General features: G+C 38.4%; 1 protein-coding gene across 1 annotated transcript in view; it reads left to right on the top strand.

The window, feature by feature from the left end:
* The window catches only part of pde11a (phosphodiesterase 11a), a 50,116-nt gene that overhangs the window by 14,828 nt on the left and 9,609 nt on the right, over window positions 1-25,679 (top strand). The window contains exons 7-17 of the mRNA XM_061054505.1: window positions 205-280; window positions 13,479-13,546; window positions 13,706-13,798; window positions 14,752-14,802; window positions 17,008-17,154; window positions 17,303-17,410; window positions 19,277-19,386; window positions 22,264-22,354; window positions 25,022-25,122; window positions 25,330-25,407; window positions 25,600-25,663. Of these exons, the coding sequence (XP_060910488.1) occupies window positions 205-280; window positions 13,479-13,546; window positions 13,706-13,798; window positions 14,752-14,802; window positions 17,008-17,154; window positions 17,303-17,410; window positions 19,277-19,386; window positions 22,264-22,354; window positions 25,022-25,122; window positions 25,330-25,407; window positions 25,600-25,663 (987 nt within the window). The remainder of the gene's footprint in view (window positions 1-204; window positions 281-13,478; window positions 13,547-13,705; window positions 13,799-14,751; window positions 14,803-17,007; window positions 17,155-17,302; window positions 17,411-19,276; window positions 19,387-22,263; window positions 22,355-25,021; window positions 25,123-25,329; window positions 25,408-25,599; window positions 25,664-25,679) is intronic.

Below are 25,679 nucleotides of genomic sequence, written 5' to 3'. Positions count from 1 at the left end.
TGAATTATTTGTTCACTCAGTAATATGTCAGAAAAAATTGTTTAAGTCCATTGTAATATTCTGAAGCATAAGGTGTTTTCTTGTTTGTGATATGACAACAATTTTGTTGATGTAAACATTTGAGGTTTAAGTTTTATAAGACATGATTCTTGTTAATATGCCTATCCTCTCTTCATACCATACTTAAACTCTCACTTGTTTCAGGCAGACCAGTTCTCGGACTTCCACATCCGCTCTGTACTTTGTGTGCCCATATGGAACAGCAACCACCAAATCATTGGTAAGTTCACAAACAGAGCTTCATTTTCTCTGATAGTATGTGATATACCAGTGCATGTGTTTATAAAATGTTATTACAGTTAGACAAATATAAATATATGTAAATGTTTTTTCTGGCATTTATCTTTGTTGGACAGGACAGCTAAAGAAAGACAGGAAATGTGGGGAGGAGAGAGTGGGGGTAGACATGCATCAAAAAAACAAGTCCAGGGGCCTCATGTATAAACGGTGTGTGCGCACTAAAATGTTGAGTACGCTGTGTGCCACGCACGCGTCGGGATGTATAAAAATCAGCGTGATGTGAGAATGTGCGTACCCTGCTGCAAATTCTTAGTTCCAATTGTTTAACTCACCAGATGAGCCATAATACATTTGCCACTCAATTAACTGAACAAGTGGGGTAAATTCAAACATATTTTCATAGTTTGAGCAACAAAAACACATCTAAACGAACAGATGTCTTAACCTCTGTGCAAAACCAAAATCTCTATTTTTGTGACATGGAGATGTTAACACACATCAGGGACTGTACAGTTGCTGAGGTGCACAGATATTCATGACACAAAGGAAACGAGGCGCACTCCCACCTCCTGTGCAAGCATGTAGTGCGCTGCGCCGGAACTGGCACCTAACACAGAGCCAAACGCAGCTTTATAGCACCATTAGAATACAGAGAATGTGAAACAATGCAGGAAGTTGAGGCAAACATTTCTCCTCATTATTTAACAAGGTCATTTAATGTGTGACTTATTCCTCAAGGATATATTCGCTGCATATATCTTTCATCGTATTTACAATCAGTCTCTGTGATTCCAGCACATCATTAGTGAGGACGCCACCTGACTGGCGCCCCTTGGCAGTTGAAGCCCAGGGTGCAGTGGATTCGTGCGCCTCTGGAAGTGCACGGTCAGCAGCTTTGGAGACACTGGCCTCAGATCTAGCGTCTAATTCCCGAGAAAAGAACACCTAATAAAATGTGTTTCGTGGCCTCCACCTCAGTCACAAGCAGAGGCGCCGCTTGTAAACAGGCAAGGCAAGCAACTGCTTGGGGCCCCATACTAGTCTGAGGGCTCACAAACTTAAACCAAAGCAGTGGTCCAAAATGTGCAAAGTTTTAAATGGCAGTAGGAAACCTCCCTAAGGGGGCCCCATCTGACAGCACTCACTCTTGTTGCCATGCTACACGTTGCATGCATTATTGCCTTGAAAACCAAAGTTTGTCAATGAAAGTCAACAAAGAAAAATGAAGGTGGTTCTGAAAACATTCTGAAAACGTTCTAAAAACGTTTGCTGATAACGTTTAGAAAAGTTTGGGAAAAACGTTCTGAAAATGTTCCGAGATAACGTTCTGAAAATGTTTGGCGATAATGTTCTGAAAATGTTTGGCGATAACATTCTGAAAACGTTTTGCAATAACATTCTGAAAACATTTGCCGATAACATTCTGAAAATGTTCGGCGATAACGTTCTGAAGACGTTTGTCTAATGTTCTGTAAACGTTTGGGGATAACGTTCTAAAAAGGTTTGCAGATAACGTTCTAAAAAGGTTTGGGAGTAACATTCTGAAAAGGTTTGGGGATAACGTTCTGTAAACGTTTTGCGATAATGTTCTGATAACGTTTGTCGATAATGTTCTGGAAATGTTTGGCGATAAAGTTCTAAAAATGTTTCCCGATAACGTTCTGAAAAAGTTTGGTAATAACGTTCTGACAACCTTTTGCGATAACATTCGTAAAAAAAATTTACGATAATATTCTGAAAATGTTTTGTGATAACGTTCTGTAAACGTTTGGGGATAACGTTCTAAAAAGGTTTGCAGATAACGTTCTAAAAATGTTTGGTAATAACGTTCTGAAAAGGTTTGGGGATAATGTTCTGGAAACGTTTGGCGATAAAGTTCTTAAAATGTTTCCCGATAACGTTCTAAAAAGGTTTGCAGATAACGTTCTAAAAACGTTTGAGAATAACGTTCTGTAAACGTTTGGGAATAACGTTCTGTAAACGTTTTGCGATAACGTTCTGAAAACGTTTTGCGATAACATTCTGAAAACATTTTGTGATAACATTCTGAAAACGTTTTACAATAACGTTCTGAAAATGTTCGGCGATAACTTTCTGAAGACGTTTGTCGATAACGTTCTGATAACGTTTGGGGATAACGTTCTGTAAACGTTTTGCGATAACATTCTGAAAACAATTTGCGCTAACATTCTGAAAATGTTTTGCGATAACGTTCTGAAGACGTTTTGCGATAACGTTCTGAAAAGGTTTGGCGATAACGTTCTGTAAACGTTTGGGGATAACATTCTAAAAACAATTTGCGATAACATTCTGAAAATGTTTTGTGATAACGTTCTGAAGACGTTTTACGATAACGTTCTGAAAACGTTTGGCAATAATGTTCTATAAACGTTTGGGGATAATGTTCTAAAACGGTTTGCACATAACATTCTAAAAATGTTTGGTAATAACGTTCTGAAAAGGTTTGGGGATAACGTTCTGGAAACGTTTGGCAATAAAGTTCTAAAAATGTTTCCTGATAATGTTCAGATAACGTTTGGTGATAATGTTCTGGAAACGTTTGGGAATAACGTTCTTTAAACGTTTCGGGATAACGTTCTGTAAACGTTTTGCGATAACGTTCTGATAACGTTCTGAAAACGTTTTGCGATAACATTCTGAAAACGTTTTACGATAACGTTCTGAAAATGTTCGGCGATAACTTTCTGAAGACGTTTGTCGATAACGTTCTGATAACGTTTGGTGATAACGTTCTGTAAACGTTTTGGCGATAACGTTCTGGAAACGTTTGGGGATAACGTTCTAAAAAGGTTTGCACATAACGTTTTAAAAATGTTTGGTAATAACGTTCTGAAAAGGTTTGGGATAACGTTCTGGAAACGTTTGGCGATAAAGTTCTAAAAATGTTTCCCGATAACGATCTAAAAAGGTTTGCAGATAACGTTCTGATAACGTTCTGAAAATGTTTTGCGATAACATTCTGAAGACGTTTCCCGATAACGTTCTAAAAAGGTTTGCAGATAACGTTCTAAAAACGTTTGAGAATAACGTTCTGTAAACGTTTGGGAATAACGTTCTGTAAACGTTTTGCGATAACGTTCTGAAAACGTTTTGCGATAACATTCTGAAAACATTTTGTGATAACATTCTGAAAACGTTTTACAATAACGTTCTGAAAATGTTCGGCGATAACTTTCTGAAGACGTTTGTCGATAACGTTCTGATAACGTTTGGGGATAACGTTCTGTAAACGTTTTGCGATAACATTCTGAAAACAATTTGCGCTAACATTCTGAAAATGTTTTGCGATAACGTTCTGAAGACGTTTTGCGATAACGTTCTGAAAAGGTTTGGCGATAACGTTCTGTAAACGTTTGGGGATAACATTCTAAAAACAATTTGCGATAACATTCTGAAAATGTTTTGTGATAACGTTCTGAAGACGTTTTACGATAACGTTCTGAAAACGTTTGGCAATAATGTTCTATAAACGTTTGGGGATAATGTTCTAAAACGGTTTGCACATAACATTCTAAAAATGTTTGGTAATAACGTTCTGAAAAGGTTTGGGGATAACGTTCTGGAAACGTTTGGCAATAAAGTTCTAAAAATGTTTCCTGATAATGTTCAGATAACGTTTGGTGATAATGTTCTGGAAACGTTTGGGAATAACGTTCTTTAAACGTTTCGGGATAACGTTCTGTAAACGTTTTGCGATAACGTTCTGATAACGTTCTGAAAACGTTTTGCGATAACATTCTGAAAACGTTTTACGATAACGTTCTGAAAATGTTCGGCGATAACTTTCTGAAGACGTTTGTCGATAACGTTCTGATAACGTTTGGTGATAACGTTCTGTAAACGTTTTGGCGATAACGTTCTGGAAACGTTTGGGGATAACGTTCTAAAAAGGTTTGCACATAACGTTTTAAAAATGTTTGGTAATAACGTTCTGAAAAGGTTTGGGATAACGTTCTGGAAACGTTTGGCGATAAAGTTCTAAAAATGTTTCCCGATAACGATCTAAAAAGGTTTGCAGATAACGTTCTGATAACGTTCTGAAAATGTTTTGCGATAACATTCTGAAGACGTTTGTCGATAACGTTCTGATAACGTTTGGGGATAACGTTCTGTAAACGTTTTGCGATAACGTTCTGTAAACGTTTTGCGATAACGTTCTGTAAACGTTTTGTGATAACGTTCTGAAAACAATTTGTGATAACATTCTGAAAATGTTTTGCGATAACGCTTTGAAGACGTTTTGCAATAATATTCTGATAATGTTTTGCGATAACCTTCTGAAGACGTTTGTCGATAACGTTCTGTAAACGTTTGAGGATAACGTTTTGAAAACGTTCTGAAAACGTTTGACGATAACATTCTAAAGATTTTTGGGGATAACGTTCTGAAATCTTTTCGCGATAACGTTCTGAAAACGTTTTGAAAATGTTTGGTGATAACGTTCTGAAGACGTTTGTCGATAACGTTCAGATAACGTTTGGCGATAACGTTCTGGAAACGTTTGGGAATAACGTTCTTTAAACGTTTCGGGATAACGTTCTGTAAACGTTTTGCGATAACGTTCTGATAACGTTCTGAAAACGTTTTGCGATAACATTCTGAAAACGTTTTATGATAACGTTCTGAAAATGTTCGGCGATAACTTTCTGAAGACGTTTGTCGATAACGTTCTGATAACATTTGGGGATAACGTTCTGTAAACGTTTTGGCGATAACGTTCTGGAAACGTTTGGGGATAACGTTCTAAAAAGGTTTGCACATAACGTTTTAAAAATGTTTGGTAATAACGTTCTGAAAAGGTTTGGGGATAACGTTCTGGAAACGTTTGGCGATAAAGTTTTAAAAATGTTTCCCGATAACGTTCTAAAAAGGTTTGCAGATAACGTTCTGATAACGTTCTGTAAACGTTTTGCGATAACATTCTGAAAACGTTTTACGATAACGTTCCGAAAATGTTCGGCGATAACTTTCTGAAGACGTTTATCGATAACGTTCTGAAAACGTTTGGGGATAACGTTCTGTAAACGCTTTGCGATAACGTTCTGAAAACAATTTGTGATAACATTCTGAAAATGTTTTGCGATAACGTTTTGAAGACGTTTTGCGATAATATTCTGATAATGTTTTGCGATAACCTTCTGAAGACGTTTGTCGATAACGTTCTGTAAACGTTTGGGGATAACGTTTTGAAAACGTTTTGAAAACGTTCTGAAAACGTTTGACGATAACGTTCTAAAGATTTTTGGGGATAACGTTCTGAAACCTTTTTGCGATAATGTTCTGAAAACGTTTTGAAAATGTTTAGCGTTAACGTTCTGAAGACGTTTGTCGATAACATTCAGATAACGTTTGGCGTTAACGTTCAGATAACGTTTTGCGATAACATTCTGAAAACAATTTGCGATAACATTCTGAAAATGTTTTGCGATAACGTTCTGAAGACGTTTTACGATAACATTCTGAAAACTTTTGGCTTTTTTCTGGAAACGTTTGGGGATAACGTTCTAAAAAGGTTTGCACATAACGTTTTAAAAATGTTTGGTAATAACGTTCTGAAAAGGTTTGGGGATAACGTTCTGGAAACGTTTGGCGATAAAGTTCTAAAAATGTTTCCCGATAACGTTCTATAAAGGTTTGCAGATAACGTTCTAAAAACGTTTGGGAATAACGTTCTGTAAACGTTTTGCGATAACGTTCTGATAACGTTCTGAAAACGTTTTGCGATAACATTCTGAAAACGTTTTACGATAACGTTCTGAAAATGTTTGGCGATAACTTTCTGAAGACGTTTGTCGATAACGTTCTGATAACGTTTGGGGATAACGTTCAGTAAACGTTTTGCGATAACGTTCTGAAAATGTTTTGCGTTAATATTCTGAAAATGTATTGCGATAACGTTTTGAAGACGTTTTGCGATAACGTTCTGAAAAGGTTTGGCCATAACGTTCGAAAAACGTTTTGCGTTAATATTCTGAAAATGTTTTGCGATAACCTTCTGAAGACATTTGTCGATAACGTTCTGTAAACGTTTGGGGATAACGTTTTGAAAACGTTCTGAAAACGTTTGATGATAACTTTTGAAAAATGTTTGGGGATAACGTTCTGAAACCTTTTCGCGATAACGTTCGGAAAACGTTTTGAAAATGTTTTGCGATAACATTCTGAAGACGTTTGTCGATAACGTTCTTTAAACGTTTGGGGATAACGTTCTAAAGGGGTTTGCAGATAACGTTCTAAAAACGTTTGGGAATAACGCTCTGAAAAGGTTTGGGAATAACCTTCTGTAAACGTTTTGCAATAACATTCTGATAACGTTCTGAAAACGTTTTGTGATAACTTTCTGAAGATGTTTGTCGATAACGTTCTGATAACGTTCTGTAAATGTTTTGCGATAACATTCTGAAAACAATTTGCGATAACATTCTGAAGACATTTGTCGATAACATTCTGTAAACGTTTGGGGATAACGTTTTGAAAACGTTCTGAAAACGTTTGATGATAACTTTTGAAAAATGTTTGGGGATAACGTTCTGAAACCTTTTCGCGATAACGTTCGGAAAACGTTTTGAAAATGTTCGGCGATAACGTTCTGAAGACGTTTGTCGATAATGTTCTGAAAAGGTTTGGGGATAACGTTCTGGAAAGGTTTGGGGATAACATTCTGAAAACGTTTTGCGATAATATTCTGAAAACGTTTGGTAATAAGGTTCTGACAACCTTTTGCGATAACATTCAGAGTTTTTTTTACGATAATATTCTGAAAATGTTTTGCGATAACATTCTGAAGACGTTTGTCGATAACGTTCTTTAAACGTTTGGGGATAACCTTCTAAAGGGGTTTACAGATAACGTTCTAAAAACGTTTGGGAATAACGCTCTGAAAAGGTTTGGGAATAACCTTCTGTAAACGTTTTGCAATAACATTCTGATAACGTTCTGAAAACGTTTTGTGATCACATTCTGAAAACATTTTACGATAACGTTCTGAAAATGTTTGGTGATAACTTTCTGAAGACGTTTGTCGATAACATTCTGATAACGTTCTGTAAATGTTTTGCGATAACGTTCTAAATAATAAATAGATAATGTTCTAAAAACGTTTGCCTATACCATTCTGAAAACGTTTTGCGATAACGTTCTGAAGACGTTTGTCGATAAAGTTCTGTAAACGTTTGGGGATAACGTTTTGAAAACGTTCTGAAACCGTTTGGTGATAACGTTCTGAAAATGTTTGGGGATAACGTTCTGAAACGTTTTCGCGATAACGTTCTGAAAACGTTTTTCGATAACGTTTTGAAAATGTTCGGCGATAACGTTCTGAAGACGTTTGTCGATAACGTTCTGATAATGTTTCGCGATAACGTTTGGAAATAATGTTCTGAAAAGGTTTGGGGATAACGTTCTGAAAAGGTTCGGGGATAACATTCTGAAAACGTTTTGCGATAACATTCTGAAAATGTTTTACGATAACGTTCTGAAGACGTTTGTCGATAATGTTCTGATAACGTTCTGTAAATGTTTTGCGATAACATTCTGAAAACAATTTGCGATAACATTCTGAAGACATTTGTCGATAACATTCTGTAAACGTTTGGGGATAACGTTTTGAAAACGTTCTGAAAACGTTTGATGATAACTTTTGAAAAATGTTTGGGGATAACGTTCTGAAACCTTTTCGCGATAACGTTCGGAAAACGTTTTGAAAATGTTCGGCGATAACGTTCTGAAGACGTTTGTCGATAATGTTCTGAAAAGGTTTGGGGATAACGTTCTGGAAAGGTTTGGGGATAACATTCTGAAAACGTTTTGCGATAATATTCTGAAAACGTTTGGTAATAAGGTTCTGACAACCTTTTGCGATAACATTCAGAGTTTTTTTTACGATAATATTCTGAAAATGTTTTGCGATAACATTCTGAAGACGTTTGTCGATAACGTTCTTTAAATGTTTGGGGATAACCTTCTAAAGGGGTTTACAGATAACGTTCTAAAAACGTTTGGGAATAACGCTCTGAAAAGGTTTGGGAATAACCTTCTGTAAACGTTTTGCAATAACATTCTGATAACGTTCTGAAAACGTTTTGTGATCACATTCTGAAAACATTTTACGATAACGTTCTGAAAATGTTTGGTGATAACTTTCTGAAGACGTTTGTCGATAACATTCTGATAACGTTCTGTAAATGTTTTGCGATAACGTTCTAAATAATAAATAGATAATGTTCTAAAAACGTTTGCCTATACCATTCTGAAAACGTTTTGCGATAACGTTCTGAAGACGTTTGTCGATAAAGTTCTGTAAACGTTTGGGGATAACGTTTTGAAAACGTTCTGAAACCGTTTGGTGATAACGTTCTGAAAATGTTTGGGGATAACGTTCTGAAACGTTTTCGCGATAACGTTCTGAAAACGTTTTTCGATAACGTTTTGAAAATGTTCGGCGATAACGTTCTGAAGACGTTTGTCGATAACGTTCTGATAATGTTTCGCGATAACGTTTGGAAATAATGTTCTGAAAAGGTTTGGGGATAACGTTCTGAAAAGGTTCGGGGATAACATTCTGAAAACGTTTTGCGATAACATTCTGAAAATGTTTTACGATAACGTTCTGAAGACGTTTTTCGATAACGTTCTGAAGACGTTTGTCGATAATGTTTTGAAAACGTTCTGAAAACGTTTGGCGATAAGGTTCTAAAAACGTTTCGGGATAACGTTCTGAAAAGGTTTGGGGAAAACATTCTGAAAACATTTGGCGATAACGTTCCGATAAAGTTTGGAGATAAAGTTCTGAAAATGAAAACATTTTGCGATAACGTTCTGTAAATGTTTAGGGATAACCTTCTAAAAAGGTTTGGGAATAACGTTCTGAAAAGGTTTGGGGATAACGTTCTCTAAACGTTTTGCGATAACCGTCTGAAAACGTTTTGTGATAACGTTCTGAAAATGTTCGGTGATAACGTTCTGAAAATGTTCTGCGATAAAGTTCTGAAGACGTTTTACAATAACTTTCTCATAACGTTTGGCGATAACGTTCTGGAAACGTTTGGGAATAACGTTCTGAAAAGGTTTGGGGATAACGTTCTGGAAATGTTTGGCGATAAAGTTCTAAAAATGTTTCCCGATAACGTTCTGAAGACGTTTGTCACAAACGTTCTAAAAAGTTTTGCAGATAACTTTCTGAAAAGGTTTGGGGATAACATTCTGTCAACGTTTTGCGATAACATTCTGAAAACGTTTGGCGATAACATTCTGAAAACGTTTGGCGATAACATTCTGAAAACGTTTCGCGATAACATTCTGAAAATGTTTTGCAATAACGTTCTGAAGACGTTTTTTGCGATAACGTTCTGAAGACGTTTTGCAATAAAGTTCTGGAAACGTGCCGCGATAACGTTCTGAATACATTGGGCGATAACCTTCTGAAAAGAAGTGGAATTATGTGTCAATGTTGATGTCAGGCAATGATGTCGCTTGATAAGGCCTTGTTTCTGGTCAGCATTATCGTTTATCCCAAATATCTTGGAGATTGCAGTTTTGTCTGTTTTTTTTTACACAGCAAAAACACTAGAGCAATTTCTTTATGGATCGTGCTTTGTAAACACAGGGGTTGTTGTGTTGAAAGAAAGAAATTCCCTTTAAAATAAGTTGGCACAAAGTTGAAAGAACACATCTACCTTAACATCTCCGATCATCAAGCAATAATGATATCTTCAAGTGCAATAAAAGACTTAAGCTTTAACAATGTCAAAGGAGGACAAAACTAGAAGACTGATGTGTCCACATACTTTCCAACATATATTTAGTTTATGGATCGGATATGCAGATTAGAAGTCCTAACATCATGCAGCCCACATGTAAGTTTCATATGGACAATAATGCAGAGGAGAGCTGAGGCTGCATCTGTGTGTTTTTCTGCGTGCTGCATCATAACTCCACACTTAGAGATGGAGTTCCCTGTTTCTGGCTGTGTGCTACGTGATTGTGAATCAGCCCCGGGCCCCAACACCACACTGACACTCTGATAAATCATTGATCTCTCCTCTGGTTTTTAGTGCTGGATATTGCAGGGAGGAGCAATGATAGCAGCCCAACTTGGTCCATTGAGATCTGACGCAGGAAGTCATTAGTTTTATTCGAGTGCAAAGTGATCAGCATTTCTATTGCAGATGGTTGGTTAAGACCTGTGTGTGTGTGTGTGTGTGTGTGTGTGTGTGTGTGTGTGTGTGTGTGTGTGTGTGTGTATCTGTAGGAAGGAAGAGGAAGAAGAACAGAGAGTGAAGGGAGACAGAAATGTGTGTGGGTGGCACCTGAGGATCAGGAGTGGAAAACTATTATCCAAACAAAGCAGCGGGAGATGAAATTCTCAAGTCAAGGATGCATTAAGTCAGCATGAACGTCCTTTTGTCATTTTCCAAGGTTACAGACATCTCTGTCAAGATGTAGCCTGAGAAATCATGTTGTGACAACAATGGTTATGAGGTTTAATGCTAGCACATCCTCTTTCAATACACCATCAATCTTGCTTTGCTAATGATAACCGGTGTACAACGTGTTTTAAGAATGACTATTTATGAATTGATTTAGCTGTATACAATATTGGCTTTGCTTGCATGCTTGCAATCTATTTTTAGAAATTTATGATGTGGGTGTTAATTCAGAGAAAGGTGGCTTAAACTTGAGCAAACTTTAGTATCATTACTCAAAATTGAGCATGTGTTGGCTCGCCCGTAGCGTAGTGTTTGGTGCGTGGGCCCCGGCTTAGGTAGTCCTCCAAGCGGACGGCCCGTGTTTGAATCCAGCCTGCGGCTCCTTTCCCGCACGTTATTCCCCACTCTCTCTCTCTCTCTCTCTCTCTCTCTCTCTCTCCTCGATTTCTGAATCATAAAAAAGAAATCTTAAAAAAAAAAAAAAGAATCCAGATATCTCAATCGCTTGCTGTCAGAGCGACCTCTTTGCTCTTTAACAAAAAATTTCATTTTTGCGAGTGTTAGCCTGACAAAATGTGAATGTGATCCTTGACTATTTACAGCCCTGTGATTGAGTAGCTGGCTGTCTGAGGTGTACCTGATGTTTAAATGGAGGGAGGGTTGGAGGGGGAAATGTGAATGCAGCTGGCTTTGACTGTAATCTTTGTAAATGGGGCATCAATATGTTTCTGACCTACAGTGCCAAATAAATTTGACTTCTCTTAAAGTTCTACCACCTCACAATTCACAATGAATCACAGTAAATGTAATGTAATCTACGAATGGGGTCATGTATCTTAAAACTGACAGGGCATTAATATGAGGTTCTTGTGAAAGTGGATAGTAATTTAGTCATAAAAGTTATATAAACTGGGCATCGATATAAACAGTGTATATATTTATAATAAATGTTTAATTTACCTTTTTTAAGTAAAATAGTCAAATCAGATTACCTAAAGAAACTACAGTAATAATGGAGCTGTATACTAAAGTAATATTTTCTTTCATATTTCTGGGAATTGTAAACAAAAACACTTTTTACAACAAGTTTTTGCTTTTTGACATTTGGAATATGGTAGTTAAAGGAACAATATGTCTCCTGAATTAAATCATAAAATGACCTTTCTGTATCATCAAACATTGTGATATGTTGAAGGACTGGCTTATATGAGAACAATGCAGCAGCCCGTATGTCCTCCTTCAAAGCCTATTCGGGTCCTGAATGTTTTGTTTTTGTTTTGACCAGAGAAGTAGGCGGTTTTAAGGCACCCCTATGCTGCCGTTTTGGCCCGCGCCCCTCACAACAAACCAACAGCGTTGAAAGCGGGCAATCTAACTGCTATCTAACTCTAAAAATCCTCGTCATTTTTCTAACAACTACCATGACCAGAAACGTAGCAAAACTAGGATAAATTTTGGAGATGCTTTTTAAAAAATGGAGAGAGGTTAGAGTTGAGAAAAGTTTAAAGACCGATGCAGAGCAGGCTAAACACTGAAGCTTCAGTGTCCGCGACATGGCAACCTGCATGCAGCTCGACTCTAGACAGGAGGGGGCGGGGGGAGACAGCTCTCTACAATGTTTAGAATTTGAACTGCAGTATTCATTTTAAACACTAGGTGTCAGAGTTACATACTGCTCCTTTAAAGTTCATGATGTGGCCACACAGGGCTCAAAACAGTGATTCAGTTTGTTCATGTTTGGGTCCATCTATGCTGCCACTCATCACAATTCACATGCAAATTACACATGCAGCAATAACTGATATAAGAAGCCATCAGCCCTGTCTTTTAAATTGAATAACCCCATAACGAACCCCATAACGAAAGCTGCCCCCCCCCCCCACCGTAGCTTCAGTACTACAACCTGTTTAGCCTCTATGGGTTTCCTGCTATACATTAAATTAAAACACTTTGGCAGGTTTGATTGACCTCTTGGAGATAATTCAAATTGCTAATGTGTTGTTTAATTGCTTTTTAAAAATAATTTCTAAGGGACAATAAGGTCAGTCTCTTTAAATTAAATGTTTATGCTTTATCAACGTAGTCTTGCTCTGTTTTTAATTACATGATGAGTGAAGTCATCTAAATAGGCAACACTGCTGTCAGATAAAGAAAGGCTTCACTCCTGCTGCAACAGTGTGGACAACAACCGGATAAGATAGTGTTAATTAAAAGCTCATTCACTAGTCCCCAGCTGGCCAAATGTCCGATGTGTCCTTGGGCAAGACACTTAACCCTGAATTGCTCCTTCTGCTTCAGTGGTGGTGTATGAATGGGATTAGTTACTTCTGATGGATGATACTACATAGTGATCACTACCATCAGTGTGTGAATGGGTGGGTGTGACATGTGGTGTAAAAGCACTTTGAGTAGTTGGAAGACTAGAAAAGTGCTATATAAGCTCAAGTCCATTTACCATTTAGTGCTACATTTTTGGTTATTTTGTGTAACCATGCATGTATACACATGTTTTTTTTAATTTACCCAACAGATATCACTAAATATAATAGCTGGATGAACTGCTATTTCTTGTGTCTTGTGCCTAATTTACATGAATAATGGATGTTTTTCAGTTGGCAGGGAATGTGTGGGTTTGATCCTCTTTTAATTACAGGTTATGTGGAGCCTCGCTAATATCAAGCTTAAAAACATTCATCTTTATTGAGAGCATCAACTGACTTTGTGTAACAGGTGTTGCCCAAGTGCTGAACAGGCTGGATGGGAAACCATTCGATGACGCAGACCAGCGTCTCTTTGAGGTGCTACACTTCATTCTTTGTCTCTTTCTGCATTTCCCCTCTGGGATTAATCAAGTATAACATTTTAAAAAAGAAAATTAAATAATCTTTTTTTTCAAACGATGCCTTAAAGTGTAATGTTGTTATTGAGAACGTCTGGTTTTTTTCTACTTATTTTAGGCATTTGTGATCTTCTGTGGGCTCGGCATCAACAACACCATCATGTACGACCAGGTGAAGAAGTCTTGGGCCAAGCAGTCTGTAGCTTTAGATGTAAGCACAAAACGTTTGATTTCATGCTTTAGCTACAACTTGGAAATGTTTTCAAAGCGTTGATTTGTGCTCTGCTTTAGTTTCTTTATGCTCCTCTCCTCATTCCCTCCTTCAGATATGTTTTCCCCTCTGCGTCCTCTCCGTTCTTCTATCCCCTTAGCTATAATTGTGTCTTCATTTTCTTTTTTAGTCAACATATGTTCTGTGCTGAAACATTTACCCAGAAGTCAGTGGAATTCACCACTGCTGCATGGCAAATATACAAACTCTTCTTACTTCCTCTCTCTCAGTGGTCTGTGTGCTTGGCTCCGTTTTTTCCTCTCATTTTTTTAAACTCATATTTCCACAAGAATCTACGCATGAAAAAAAATATGCTGATCTCTCTTTGCAGATAACCTTCTCACAAAGGTTTTATTGAGAATTAATGAGAGGCAGTGAAAAGCAATCCCTCATCTGCCCTGCAGTATGCAGCCATTCAGCACAAGTCAGCCTTTACAGTTTGTCCTTAGATTACAATGGGGATCTTTCAGGTGCATTATAGTAGTTAGGACGGCTCTTTTTCACAACAGGGGAAGCAGAGAAGAGAGATAGAGAGAGAGCGCGTTTAAAGGAGAGGAACAGAATGAACTCATATGTAGATGCATTGCTTCTGGCAGCACTGAATAAACATGAGCATTTATGATCAAATAAGCAGCTGCAGGTCTGTGCGAGGTATTTCTCTCAGGAAATGAAGGGAACATGGCGATGGAATCAGGGCTGACATCGCTGCTCTTGTAGACTGTTCTAGAGACCAGGGTCGACTTGCTCATAAAGAAGATGATCCAGCGTACCCCTGTAAAGGTTGTGTGCACTATTTTCCAGCCACAGCCAAAGTTTTTCTTCTGCTCGAGACTTGGAGGTTATTTTAATGGTTTAAAATACACATTGCATGACTTTATGTCATTATTTTGCAGGTGCTGTCTTACCATGCCACTTGTTCCAAGACGGAAGTTGATAAATTCAAGGTAACACATAATCAGTTTTCATTATTAAAAGTTTCGATTATCTCTTTTTTTTCTGTCAATACAAAACAGAGGTTACATTTTTTCAAATACTTTGCTCAACAGAGACATTGAAGTTAACTCACATAAAACATTGCAATTTGAGTCAGAGACTGGCATACTTATATGTGACCCAAATAAATTAAACAGTAGAGTTCAGTTGTGTCTTTACTTCTGTAGACATTTGACAATCAAAATCATCTTTTACAGACTGAGATAAAAAAGTATTTTATGGGGCTGAAACGTGGATTCTTTTGTCAAAACAGTTGATACCATCAAATACATTTTTTTCCTAAGTTTCCTTAAATAACACAAAACACGGAGCTCTATTTGTCCAATCAGATTACAGCAAACCAACATATTGGTACATTGTGAAAATTCTTAAACAACATACAATCATTCACAAATATTGTAACGATATGCAACAGCAGCTTTCCCGTCAAAAGTTGTATTTCCTGAATTTTGAACCCTCGACAAGCAAACTGCTCCAAATGACTAGAGATTTCTCCCTGTGTGACCAAAAACTGATCAAGTGTATTCTCTTGGGCCGTAGACCTCCCCTATTAAAGCACGGCTAAAAGTAATCAATAAACCCCAGTATTGCACTGCGTGAAATGTCCTCTTATGATAAGAAAGGACGAATAACTTAAAGTAAGCATCATGTTTTGGTTGTTTTTGCCTAAATATAAAAGATATCGCGTAAATGGATGAAGTAATTTCTTACCATACCTTACCTACTTTAACAAATCCTCATACCACCATGGAAACATTCTCAATTTGTGATCATCAGGTTTGCTCTGGTGGTGCATGTAATTGCCATGAATATTTTTTTTTTATTGTTTTCCACTTTTTTAGATGCATTCCTTAATGCATAGGCTTTATACTGAGTTCAATTAAGACATAATAGAGAAAATCAAAGATATTAAAGGCTCATTCTGATACCATTTAATAAGAGTTATGATTCTAAGTCAAATAGACTTTGATACCCAAAATGTAATTGGTGTTATGGGAAGAAAAAATCTTGACTTAAAATGAATTAGTTTTGCCCATGAGCTACATCATTGAGATATATAATCTCATCTAATGAAGTAACAATGTCTCACTATCTTAAATGGGGAAAAAAAGACTATGGCAATAGAAAGTAGTTATTGGCTTTCTGACTTCAAGATTTCATTCTCCAGTTCTTGCAAAGAGCTGTGGGGTAGCATACATCGAGGCTGAGAATTCCCCAATGAAAATAAACTAATTGTGATATTTGGAATAAATTATTCCAATCAATAGGCCATTATTCTCTATGCATTATTTATAAAGACGGAAAAATCAAAATATCTACATTTTTAATTGGCATGACATTTCTGAAATATAGATATGACCTATTTTCCTGCACTTTCATGTGGAGGGTTTTCCCCTGTGGCCATTACTGCAGAGTAGGATCCCGGCTTTCCAGCGTTCTGGTGTGATCCTTCAGCCTCCCAATCCACCAGCTGCCTCCTTCCTTACACCCCCCCCCCCCACACACACTTTCTTTCATAACTGCTCCACATATGAAGCCTAATGGAGGACTCTTGACTGGGATTCAACCAGAGTGCAAAACAAACCTGGCTGACATTCAGTAACCTGCGGCTGTGAATTAAGAGAGAGCAGAGTACCAGCTGACCTGACAGGGACAACGTGGAGCTCTGATGGCCCGTTAGAGAAGGGAGAGAGAAACACTGACACAGATCTGTAAGAGAGCTTCAACTTGTTGGAATGAGATGCAGGTTAGAAAGCGTGAAATAGTCGAGTTATGAATGCAGAGGAAGAGGCAGAAGAGACGTGTGCTCGTTAGATCACTTTGAACACAGAAGACACAGAAGCTTCAGGATGCATTTGGTTAATTGGAACCACATATGTCGTCCACGTTTTGTTTGAATAATACAAAAAAGGGCAGTGGATGATTACTGCTGCACAGATAGGTTTATCAATGAGATCAGAAAGTAAACAATCCTACGCTAAGCTCCCTCATTAATCTTAACCCTCTTAGTCCTCAGAGTCTTCATTAGCATATCTCCATATTTCCATGTATCATCTGAAAATGGCACAGCGTCCCCTGACCTCTTAATCCTCCCCTGCTCTCTGACCTCATATTCTCGTTCCTAATGAATGTTTCCTCCCACACCCCTGAAACAGGCTGCTAACATCCCTCTGGTTTGCGAGCTGGGCATCGACATGCTCTCCTTTGACGATTTCTCTCTGGACGTCGACGCCATGATAACGGCCGCTCTGAGGATGTTCATGGAGTTGGGAATGGTGCAGAAATTTAAGATTGACTATGAGGTGAGAGCTCTCACTTCGTCGTCTATTTTCATTCAATATATGACTGAATTTACCCAGAAGCCTGTTCCTTTTAGAAGCACAGTGCTGACATATCCTCATGATGACCGCTGACCCGTGTGCTCATTCGTCTCTCTGTCTTCCCCTGCAGACGTTGTGCAGATGGCTGCTGACTGTCAGGAAAAACTACAGAATGGTTCTCTATCACAACTGGAGACATGCCTTCAATGTCTGCCAGTGCATGTTTGCCATGCTAACGGTAGGTATCATGCTGCTGTAACTAAAAGATCTTATTTCAGTCAGAGACACTGTGGAATAAGAAAACGTTCATACTCTCAGATAACTTACTTTACTTCTGTAAAGGTACTTGTTGTATAGATACTTTAACAACTAGGTTCCATAGTTTTACATTTAAATGAAAATCCGTTTTGTTCAAGACCTTGAAGAACAAGTTCACTGAGTGTTTGTTAAGCCTTTAATGTCCAGATAAATCTCTCCATATTTCACAGTGTCGTGTAGTTTTAGATTCTGTTGTTGCAGCAATATTTGACCACTGGTACACCGGTAATGATTCTTATCACCCAGCACTGATTGGTTACATGAGCTGAAGGTGGGAGCAACAGGAGTAGTATAGAGTGAGGAATAAAAAAAAACAGGGATTGGCAGCAGGGACAAACAAGGATAACCATTTGTGTGCTCAGTTTGGTAGAGGACATTTGTCTTAAGCTTGTATTCAATGTGTATGTTAATGTTCTCACTAAAGTTAAGAATTAAAACAAAGATCCCCACACTGTATTAAAAGCTCCCAGCAATTTTAATTTCAAAAGCAACGTTTGGGATCTCACAGTTCTTCTTCAGGCATGGTCAAGTTATGTTCTCGCTGCCACACAGGGAAGAGAAAAGTAACAGACAACCAGTTTAAGAGATGGACTGTAAGGTTTTTTATTACGGCATTATGAGATCAGAAAAAGTGACACATTTTAGGTTATGATGACAACGTTGTTCTCCTGTATGGATACCAATGAACATTATTGTTTCTAGTCAGCTGATGACAAAGCAGCTGTACTTCTTGAAATCTTTTCAACTGGTTCAGTTTCTATGCTCCTTATATCTGGAACAAACTCCCAAAAAATGCAGGTCTGCTGAAACTCTTAGCTCTTTTAAATCCAGGTTGAAGACACATCTGTTTACAGCTGCCTTTCATTAAACAGCTTTAATAAGATTTTAAACTTTTACTCTGCAGTCTGCACTGTAATTATTATTTTTTTTTTTTAACTCTTTAACATTTTTATTTTTATTTTATTTTTTAAAATTAATTCCATTTAAATTATTTTAATTTGAACATATTTTCAGATTTAATAATTTCAGTGATTTCTAAATGTTCTATTTTAATGTTTCTTTTCTTTCCTCTGTCATGATGCTTCTGATGTTTTGTGTGAAGCACTTTGAATTGCCTTGTTGTTGAAATGTGCTATATAAATAAACTTGCCTTGCCTTGGTTAGAAAGTTTGTACATGACAAGATTCTGTAAGCTATGTCCAAACAGCTGAGATTCATTTAATGCCTCGCTGCGATACTTACTAAACACACAGCCAATTCTGTGCAGAGTCAAACCAGCGACATTTGTGTTCTGTTGAATTACTTCATCAGGCCTACTTTATCAAGTCCTTTGGGACAACACACACTCACGAACATGCGCTGTTATTCAAACACACCACAGAGTAGTTCATTTAACACAGCATCAATGCAGAGCACCATCTGAATTGATTATTGGCAGGGGGAAAGGAAATAGCAGTGTGTAAGCTGTTCTGTGGCCCGCCACTCTCTCGCCATGTGCTCTAATGAGAGGACTGAGGGTCGTGCTATCTTTTCCTCTATCCTCATGTTGACCTGTAGTGACTCACTCAGCTCATGGCCTCCAGAACCCATTTATCCATTTGACTGTGTTCCTGCAGCCCCACTGGCTGACCTGGGAGAAACTGTTTTTATTTAGGACGATGCTGCTATTTCGTAGAATAAGAGCTGCTTTGATCAAGTAGTGTGTGTGTGTGTGTGTGTGTGTGTGTGTGTGTGTGTGTGTGTGTGTTTGTTTTCTCATTGACCTGCCCTCCTCTCTGCCAATCAGACGGCGGGTTTCCAGGAGACTCTGACTGAGGTAGAGATCTTAGCGCTTATTGTGGGTTGTGTGTGCCATGACTTGGACCACCGGGGCACCAACAACGCGTTTCAGGCCAAGTAAGTGTTAGCTGCTTAATGTGTGTGTCTGCCATACACACACATAAACACACTCCCTCCAACGCACTGTTTACAGCGTGTTTCCCACCTTCAGCATCAGGCTGCAGGAGCCCATCCCAGATCAGCCAGAGCCAAGCGGCAGGTTGTATAAGGCTTATATAAGGGTCTGCATAATGAAGAGTGTGTACACATTCAGATCAGCAGGTAATACTGCCATTCAAATAAAACCCTAAACCTAGTGTTCTCCATCCTCACAAAGGTTATTATAGCTGAAATGGATCTAAGGAAACAAGATGGTAATGGGAGGGAAAGGAAATGTAGGTAGGAAAAAACGGCTCCTGTCGACAATACAGTGTGACCATATTTCATTTAGCAGATGCTTTTGTCCAAAGTGACGAACATCTCAGATTAAGTAAAACAAAAGCGAGTACCTCTAAAGGATGAAGAAAACGTCTGTAAGTGCCAACAAACATCTTCAAATTCGATGAGACACAGGTGCTGACAGGCAGCCAAGAGACGCAATGCACATGGTGTATAGGAATGATTATTAAAAAAAATTTAATCATTAACAACAACATCAGCAGCTTCATCATCAATATAACCATCGTCATCATCATTAAAGGTAGAGTCAGTAGCATTGTTCGTTTCAGCTTGTAAACACAACATTTCAAACTGGACCCCCTCCTTCTGGTCTTATGGCTCCCTGAAGCGCACACTCACTGCAGGATGTAATGTGTACATTTCTGCTTGTACCTACACTGCCAGCACGCTAGCACAAGCTAACTGCCGTAGTTTGACACCTGCACAGAAGGCAGACCAACTCCGCGCCCGCGGGTTAAAACCAATCCATGCTATGTCCATGTCCGTTATGTTGGCCGGTTTGATGTGTGTCCAATCCCTGAATTGTATCCCCTCCTAAACTCAGCTGCGTGCTGTCATTGGCTGGAGGAAAGAGACCAGCTCCTCGCCCGGAAACATCTTGTGTCAACCAAAACAAAACAAAATATCAAACTACAGGCAGAGGACAGGATCTCTGCAGAAACAGTCACCACCACACATCTAATGGCGGGCCCGTTAGTAATGATTGAGTAGTATTATTTTTTTATTTTATGTGTTTAGGAAACACCTGCTGACTCTTTCTTTGTGTGTAGATGTTCATGAAAGAGTTGGGTCTTGAGCTTTTTTCTTAAAGAAAGGCACTCTGCAGATCAAAAGTTTGGTAATACATTCCACCAAATGGGGGATACAGAGGAGAATAGTTTAGCTAGTGACTAACGGCCCTGTTGTGACGGTTGGACCAGGCGTCTTTCATTGGTGCTGCTTTGCTAAAGTGCTCATGATGGATAGGCCGGGTCTTTGTAACATAACAATAAGTAAGGTATTTTACCTGCTTTTTGTAACATAACAAAGAGTAAGGTATTTTACCTGCTTTTTGTAAAGTGTCTCGAGATAACACTTATGAGTTGACGCTATACAAATAAAAATTGATTGATTGATTGGCAGAGCGTAGTGGACGGGAGGTAGTGTAGAAGGGAGGAGCCGTTTATGTTGCTTTTTTAATGGAGCAACAAGGTTTCAAATTTGATGCGAGCAGCTACTGGGAGCTAGAGGATGGAGATGAACAGCTGTGATATGTACTGTTTATGGTTGGTTGAAGACCAGGTGTGCTGCTGTGTTCTGGCTCATCTGCAGAGGTTTGAATGTGCGTGCAGTGAGACCTGCCAGTAAGAAGTTGCAGTAGTCAGTATGTGATATAACATGAGCTGAAGAGCTGTGCATTGTGCTCTGACAGGAAGGGTCCGATCCTCCTGATGTTGTACCATGTGAACCTTAGAGTTCAGCTGTTCCTCAGACTATAAGTTTATTTGATTAAAGCTAGATACTGATCTCCCAACTGTCCTTATTATCGCAAATGTCACTAGTTCAATAGTTTTTCACGTTATTTTACAAACAAAGGCAAAAAGAAAGACAAATACTGTCAAAGTAGTTTTTCTGTTACTCAATTAATTTAGTCATATTTAATGGGAGATCAATAACTTGTGATCGATGGCTGTTTGAAGTCTACATCCTTTTGTTTTAGGCAGGAACATGGTATTTTCAAATGTAACTCTTCAGACAAGTAGTGTAGTTAGATCCACTACTTTGTTTTCCTGTGTTCCACCTGTAAGTTGAGGATTATTGTCACACATCTTCTGTAAAGGGCAAAGAGTGTCTTTTTCTAAAGATTTATTTTTGGGCTTCTTTATGGGAGAGATAGGACAGTGGATAGAGCTGGAAATCAGGGAGACAGAGAGTGGGGAATGACATGCGAGAAAGGAGCAATAGGTCGGATTCAAACCTGGGCCGCCCGCCTGGAAGACTATAGCCTCCATATATGTGGCGCGCGAACTAACCACTGCGCCACCAGCACCTTATCGTGATGCTTTATCACATCTAAATTACATTTCCATCAGTGTTTGTGGATTAAAGTTAGTTAACAGAAGTTATTCGCAGCCGTTAGTCTGTTCAGAGACAAATAGGTTAGTTCAATGATGATAAAGGAAAAAGTTACAAACTGCTGTAACAATTCAAAACCTGCTGAAATATGTCTCTTCTTCAAAATCTTCTTCTACACCGGGCTGAATTCTCCAAAGTGTCTCCTCTCCACATTAAATTATCATCTTCAGTGTGAAACTGTTGCATTTCTGCTGCAGTTTAGGTTATAGCTCTCTAGCTTCTTTAATATTGAGCCATAAGTGTAGAAGATCAGTAAGGGAATCACAACAGACTAAACACTTTGTTTCTCAGTATGTGTTAAATCCTGATTATGTTATTTCTCTTCTCTATCCCTGTATGTGTGTGTGTGTGTGTGTGCATGTGCGTGTGTGTGTATGCCAGGACGGGCTCAGCCCTTGCTCTGCTTTATGGGACCTCTGCTACGCTGGAGCACCACCACTTCAACCACGCTGTTATGATCCTGCAGAGCGAGGTGCACTATGTTCCAATATCTGCTGCAATGCAGTTACCATGAAGTTGTACTTCCACCGCATGTTGTGTTTGAGCAATACATTGAAAATATACAGAGGCAATTAAAAAAAACAAAAAGACCAACAGCACTTCCTCCTTCAAGACCCCTTATTTCTAAGGTTTTAGGTGTTTACTCTCATGTTTCATGCTCTAACAAAGACAATAGACTGCAATGCTCAGTTTTTTTATTTATTACTAACTCCTGGCCAAAACTAGTCCAGCATACAACAAGAATATTATTCAAAGAAAATATTCTGAGATGAAGGAACCTGCTATTAATCACACTGTACATGAGAAGCAAGCATACTTCCCCAAAATGTCAATTGATTTTTATGTAGCAACATTTAACATGATAAAAAAACATTTAGTGCAAACATGGAAAACATACTCAGCTGTAAAGTCATGCTGGAGTCGAGGAATCAGAAGTCAAACCTACTATATTTCTAGCTATCTAGCTACAGAAGCTAAAAGTCCTAAAGCCAGCCTTCCCTCGTAGAAACAAACAAATAAACCAAAAAAAAAAAAAAAAAGAATGTTTTTTCCCCACCGTACCTTACAGTATCCATGTGTTGCTTTAATGTCGACTTTAATGAAGAAACGGCTCATGCTGCCTCACAATGTAATCACAGAGGCCATAGATTCTCTGGTAATTGGTTGAGGGAGACATCTTACCAGGTGACTGGGTTTGTATCAAGTTGTAATTAAAGACATTTTGAGGGAACAGCTAAGGGGAGGATAAGCTGAAGGGGGGGGGGGGGGGGGGGGGGGTGTTCCAGTGGCTTCATTATCAAGGTGCTGACAACACAGTGAGCTGACAAATGTTGGCTTAGAATATCATAATGGGTTCTGGGTTCTCTGTTCTATCACTCGTGTCGCTCGTGATCTGAGACAATATTTAGACTTCTCTGCTCATTTCTGCAGGTCTTTATCACTCTCTCAATCTTCATCCTTTTCTGTTATCACCTCTACATCGTCTATTTTCTCCACGGACAGACACATCCATCTGTTCAAACCCTCCTTGAGAGGACAGAGTCTAAGTGGTGAATGGATGTATAATACATGATGGGGAGAGGTTTTTTTTTTTTTTTTTATGACATAGAGCCTCAAGTGAGAGATGTTGCTTCCTCATTAACAGCTGCTGGGTTCCCTCCTCCCCCTGCACACATCCATTCAGTTTTATTATTGCCTGTTTATTACAGTAAGGGTTAAGCTGAGGAATTATAGACCATTTTTATTTGAGACTTTTTGGCATGTTATGGTGGAGAAATAGTTTGCTCAAAAGAAGGTACGGATGGTTTTATACACTTGTGAATTATTCTAATAAGTAACTGACAGGTCACATACATGTTATTAACACACGTCTGAGATGTTTGCACTATGCAATAAATCACAATGTCATCACCAAATGAGCATTCACAATAAATACATCAGAAAAGTTGAATGTATAGCAGTAAAAGAAGAAAAAATATCTTAAATAAACGAGCAATGCTTTCTTACTTACCATGTTTAGATTTTAAACCATAGGATGGATGGCTGAGTATAATGGCCACACTTTCACAACATTTTGATGCATTCAGATGTAGCTTTAGCTAGCTAGCACTTACCCTCAGATTAATTCATGCCAATGCAGTGTTTGGAAGACATGTTCATTTGGATTTATTTTGGATTTAGTCAATACGTGTTGCAGACAGAGATTGTATAAAAACATGAAAAACAGCAGATTGTTGTAGAAATTGTGAGTTATAGCTAATAAGCAGCCTATAATCTTTATTTATTTATTTATTTATTGCACTTTTTTTTCGCAGCTTTGAAGAACTGTAACCACACACAGTGCATATTTTGTCACATTGATCGGGCCTGCTAGATGTGAAGCATTGCACTCTGGGATTGTTATCAGAATGTAGTGTAAAAGCAGCAGCTACTCTTTAGTTCCATTGTGTCAAACTTTTCTACAATTTGGACATTAAAAGGAAAATATTGTGCACTTGACTGTTTTTGTAAAAAAGGAGTACCTCCTGACACAGTAATGTTCCTGCTGACTCACTGTTATACTATCAGGGCTTAATGGTTAATGCTATTAGTAACACCTGCTCTGTCTTGTGTATAAAACGTCCATTAAGCAAAACCAAAGCAGCTTCTCTGATGGTGTGAAAGCTCAAGTCTTTGAGTTACTTTGTTTCATCGGCTAGTTTGGATTTCCCATCACAAGGATTATTACCATATTACAAACATAGATATTTACTTCTTAAGAGTGGGGGGAGTCTACCTGCTAATGTGACTAAACTTTGTTTTTTTTGTCAATTACTTTTGACTTTTTTTTTTTCTCACAATCTAAATATAATACCAATATGTGTATGTGTGTATGTGTGTGTGTGTGTGTGTGTGTGTGTGTGTGTGTGTGTGTGTGTGTGTGTGTGTGTGTGTGTGTGTGTGTGTGTGTGTGTGTGTGTGTGTTTGTGTGTGTGTGTGTGTGTGTGTGTTTGTGTGTGTGTGTGTATGTGTGTGTGTGTGTGTGTGTGCGTGTGTGTGTGTGTGTGTGTGTGTGTGTGTGTGTGTGTGTGTGGTTTGAAAAAAGACATGTTCACAGATCAGACAGATCATAGGGTCATCTCTGTATTTGTCTCCGCAGGGTCACAATATCTTCTCCAACCTGTCGTCCACAGAGTACAGTGATCTCATGCAGCTGTTGAAACAGTCCATTCTGGCCACAGACCTCACGCTTTACTTTGAGTATGTTCTGCTCAACACCACACCGCTTATCAAACTGTTCAATCTCCTGACAGGGAGATGTCCACAGAGTATTGTAACTACATTACAATGAATCAGTTTCTGTGCACCACTTACAATCGATTTGCAAGCTTCTTTTTATGTAACACCGCCCCCTTGTGGATTTCATTTGCCTTACACCTTCATGCACTGTGTCTTGTTTCCCTGCAGGAACAGAAACATCTTTTTTGAGCTGGTCAGCAATGGAGAGTACAACTGGAATGTGAAGGGTCATAGAGACATGTGCAGGTTAAACTATGGCATCTTTTGTTTACTTTTAGATGAAGATTATTTAGTGAAAAGTCTTAATGCTTGTACATAGAGAGCAAAGTTAAACTGTAGTGGAATTCCTTCTATGAGTAAACATACCTGGCCAATAAAGTTGATTCTGAAGATTTAAAAAGACACCCCCAGAAAAAAAGTCTGTATGACCTCTTACAGATCCATGATGATGACAGCGTGTGATCTTGGTGCTGTCACTAAACCCTGGGACATATCCCGCAAGGTGAGAAACACAGGGT

The sequence above is a fragment of the Labrus mixtus genome, chromosome 13, assembly GCF_963584025.1.
Source record: "Labrus mixtus chromosome 13, fLabMix1.1, whole genome shotgun sequence".
NCBI lineage: Eukaryota > Metazoa > Chordata > Actinopteri > Labriformes > Labridae > Labrus > Labrus mixtus.
Note: the sequence above shows the minus strand (reverse complement) of the source record. Positions and strands in the feature narration are given on the sequence as shown.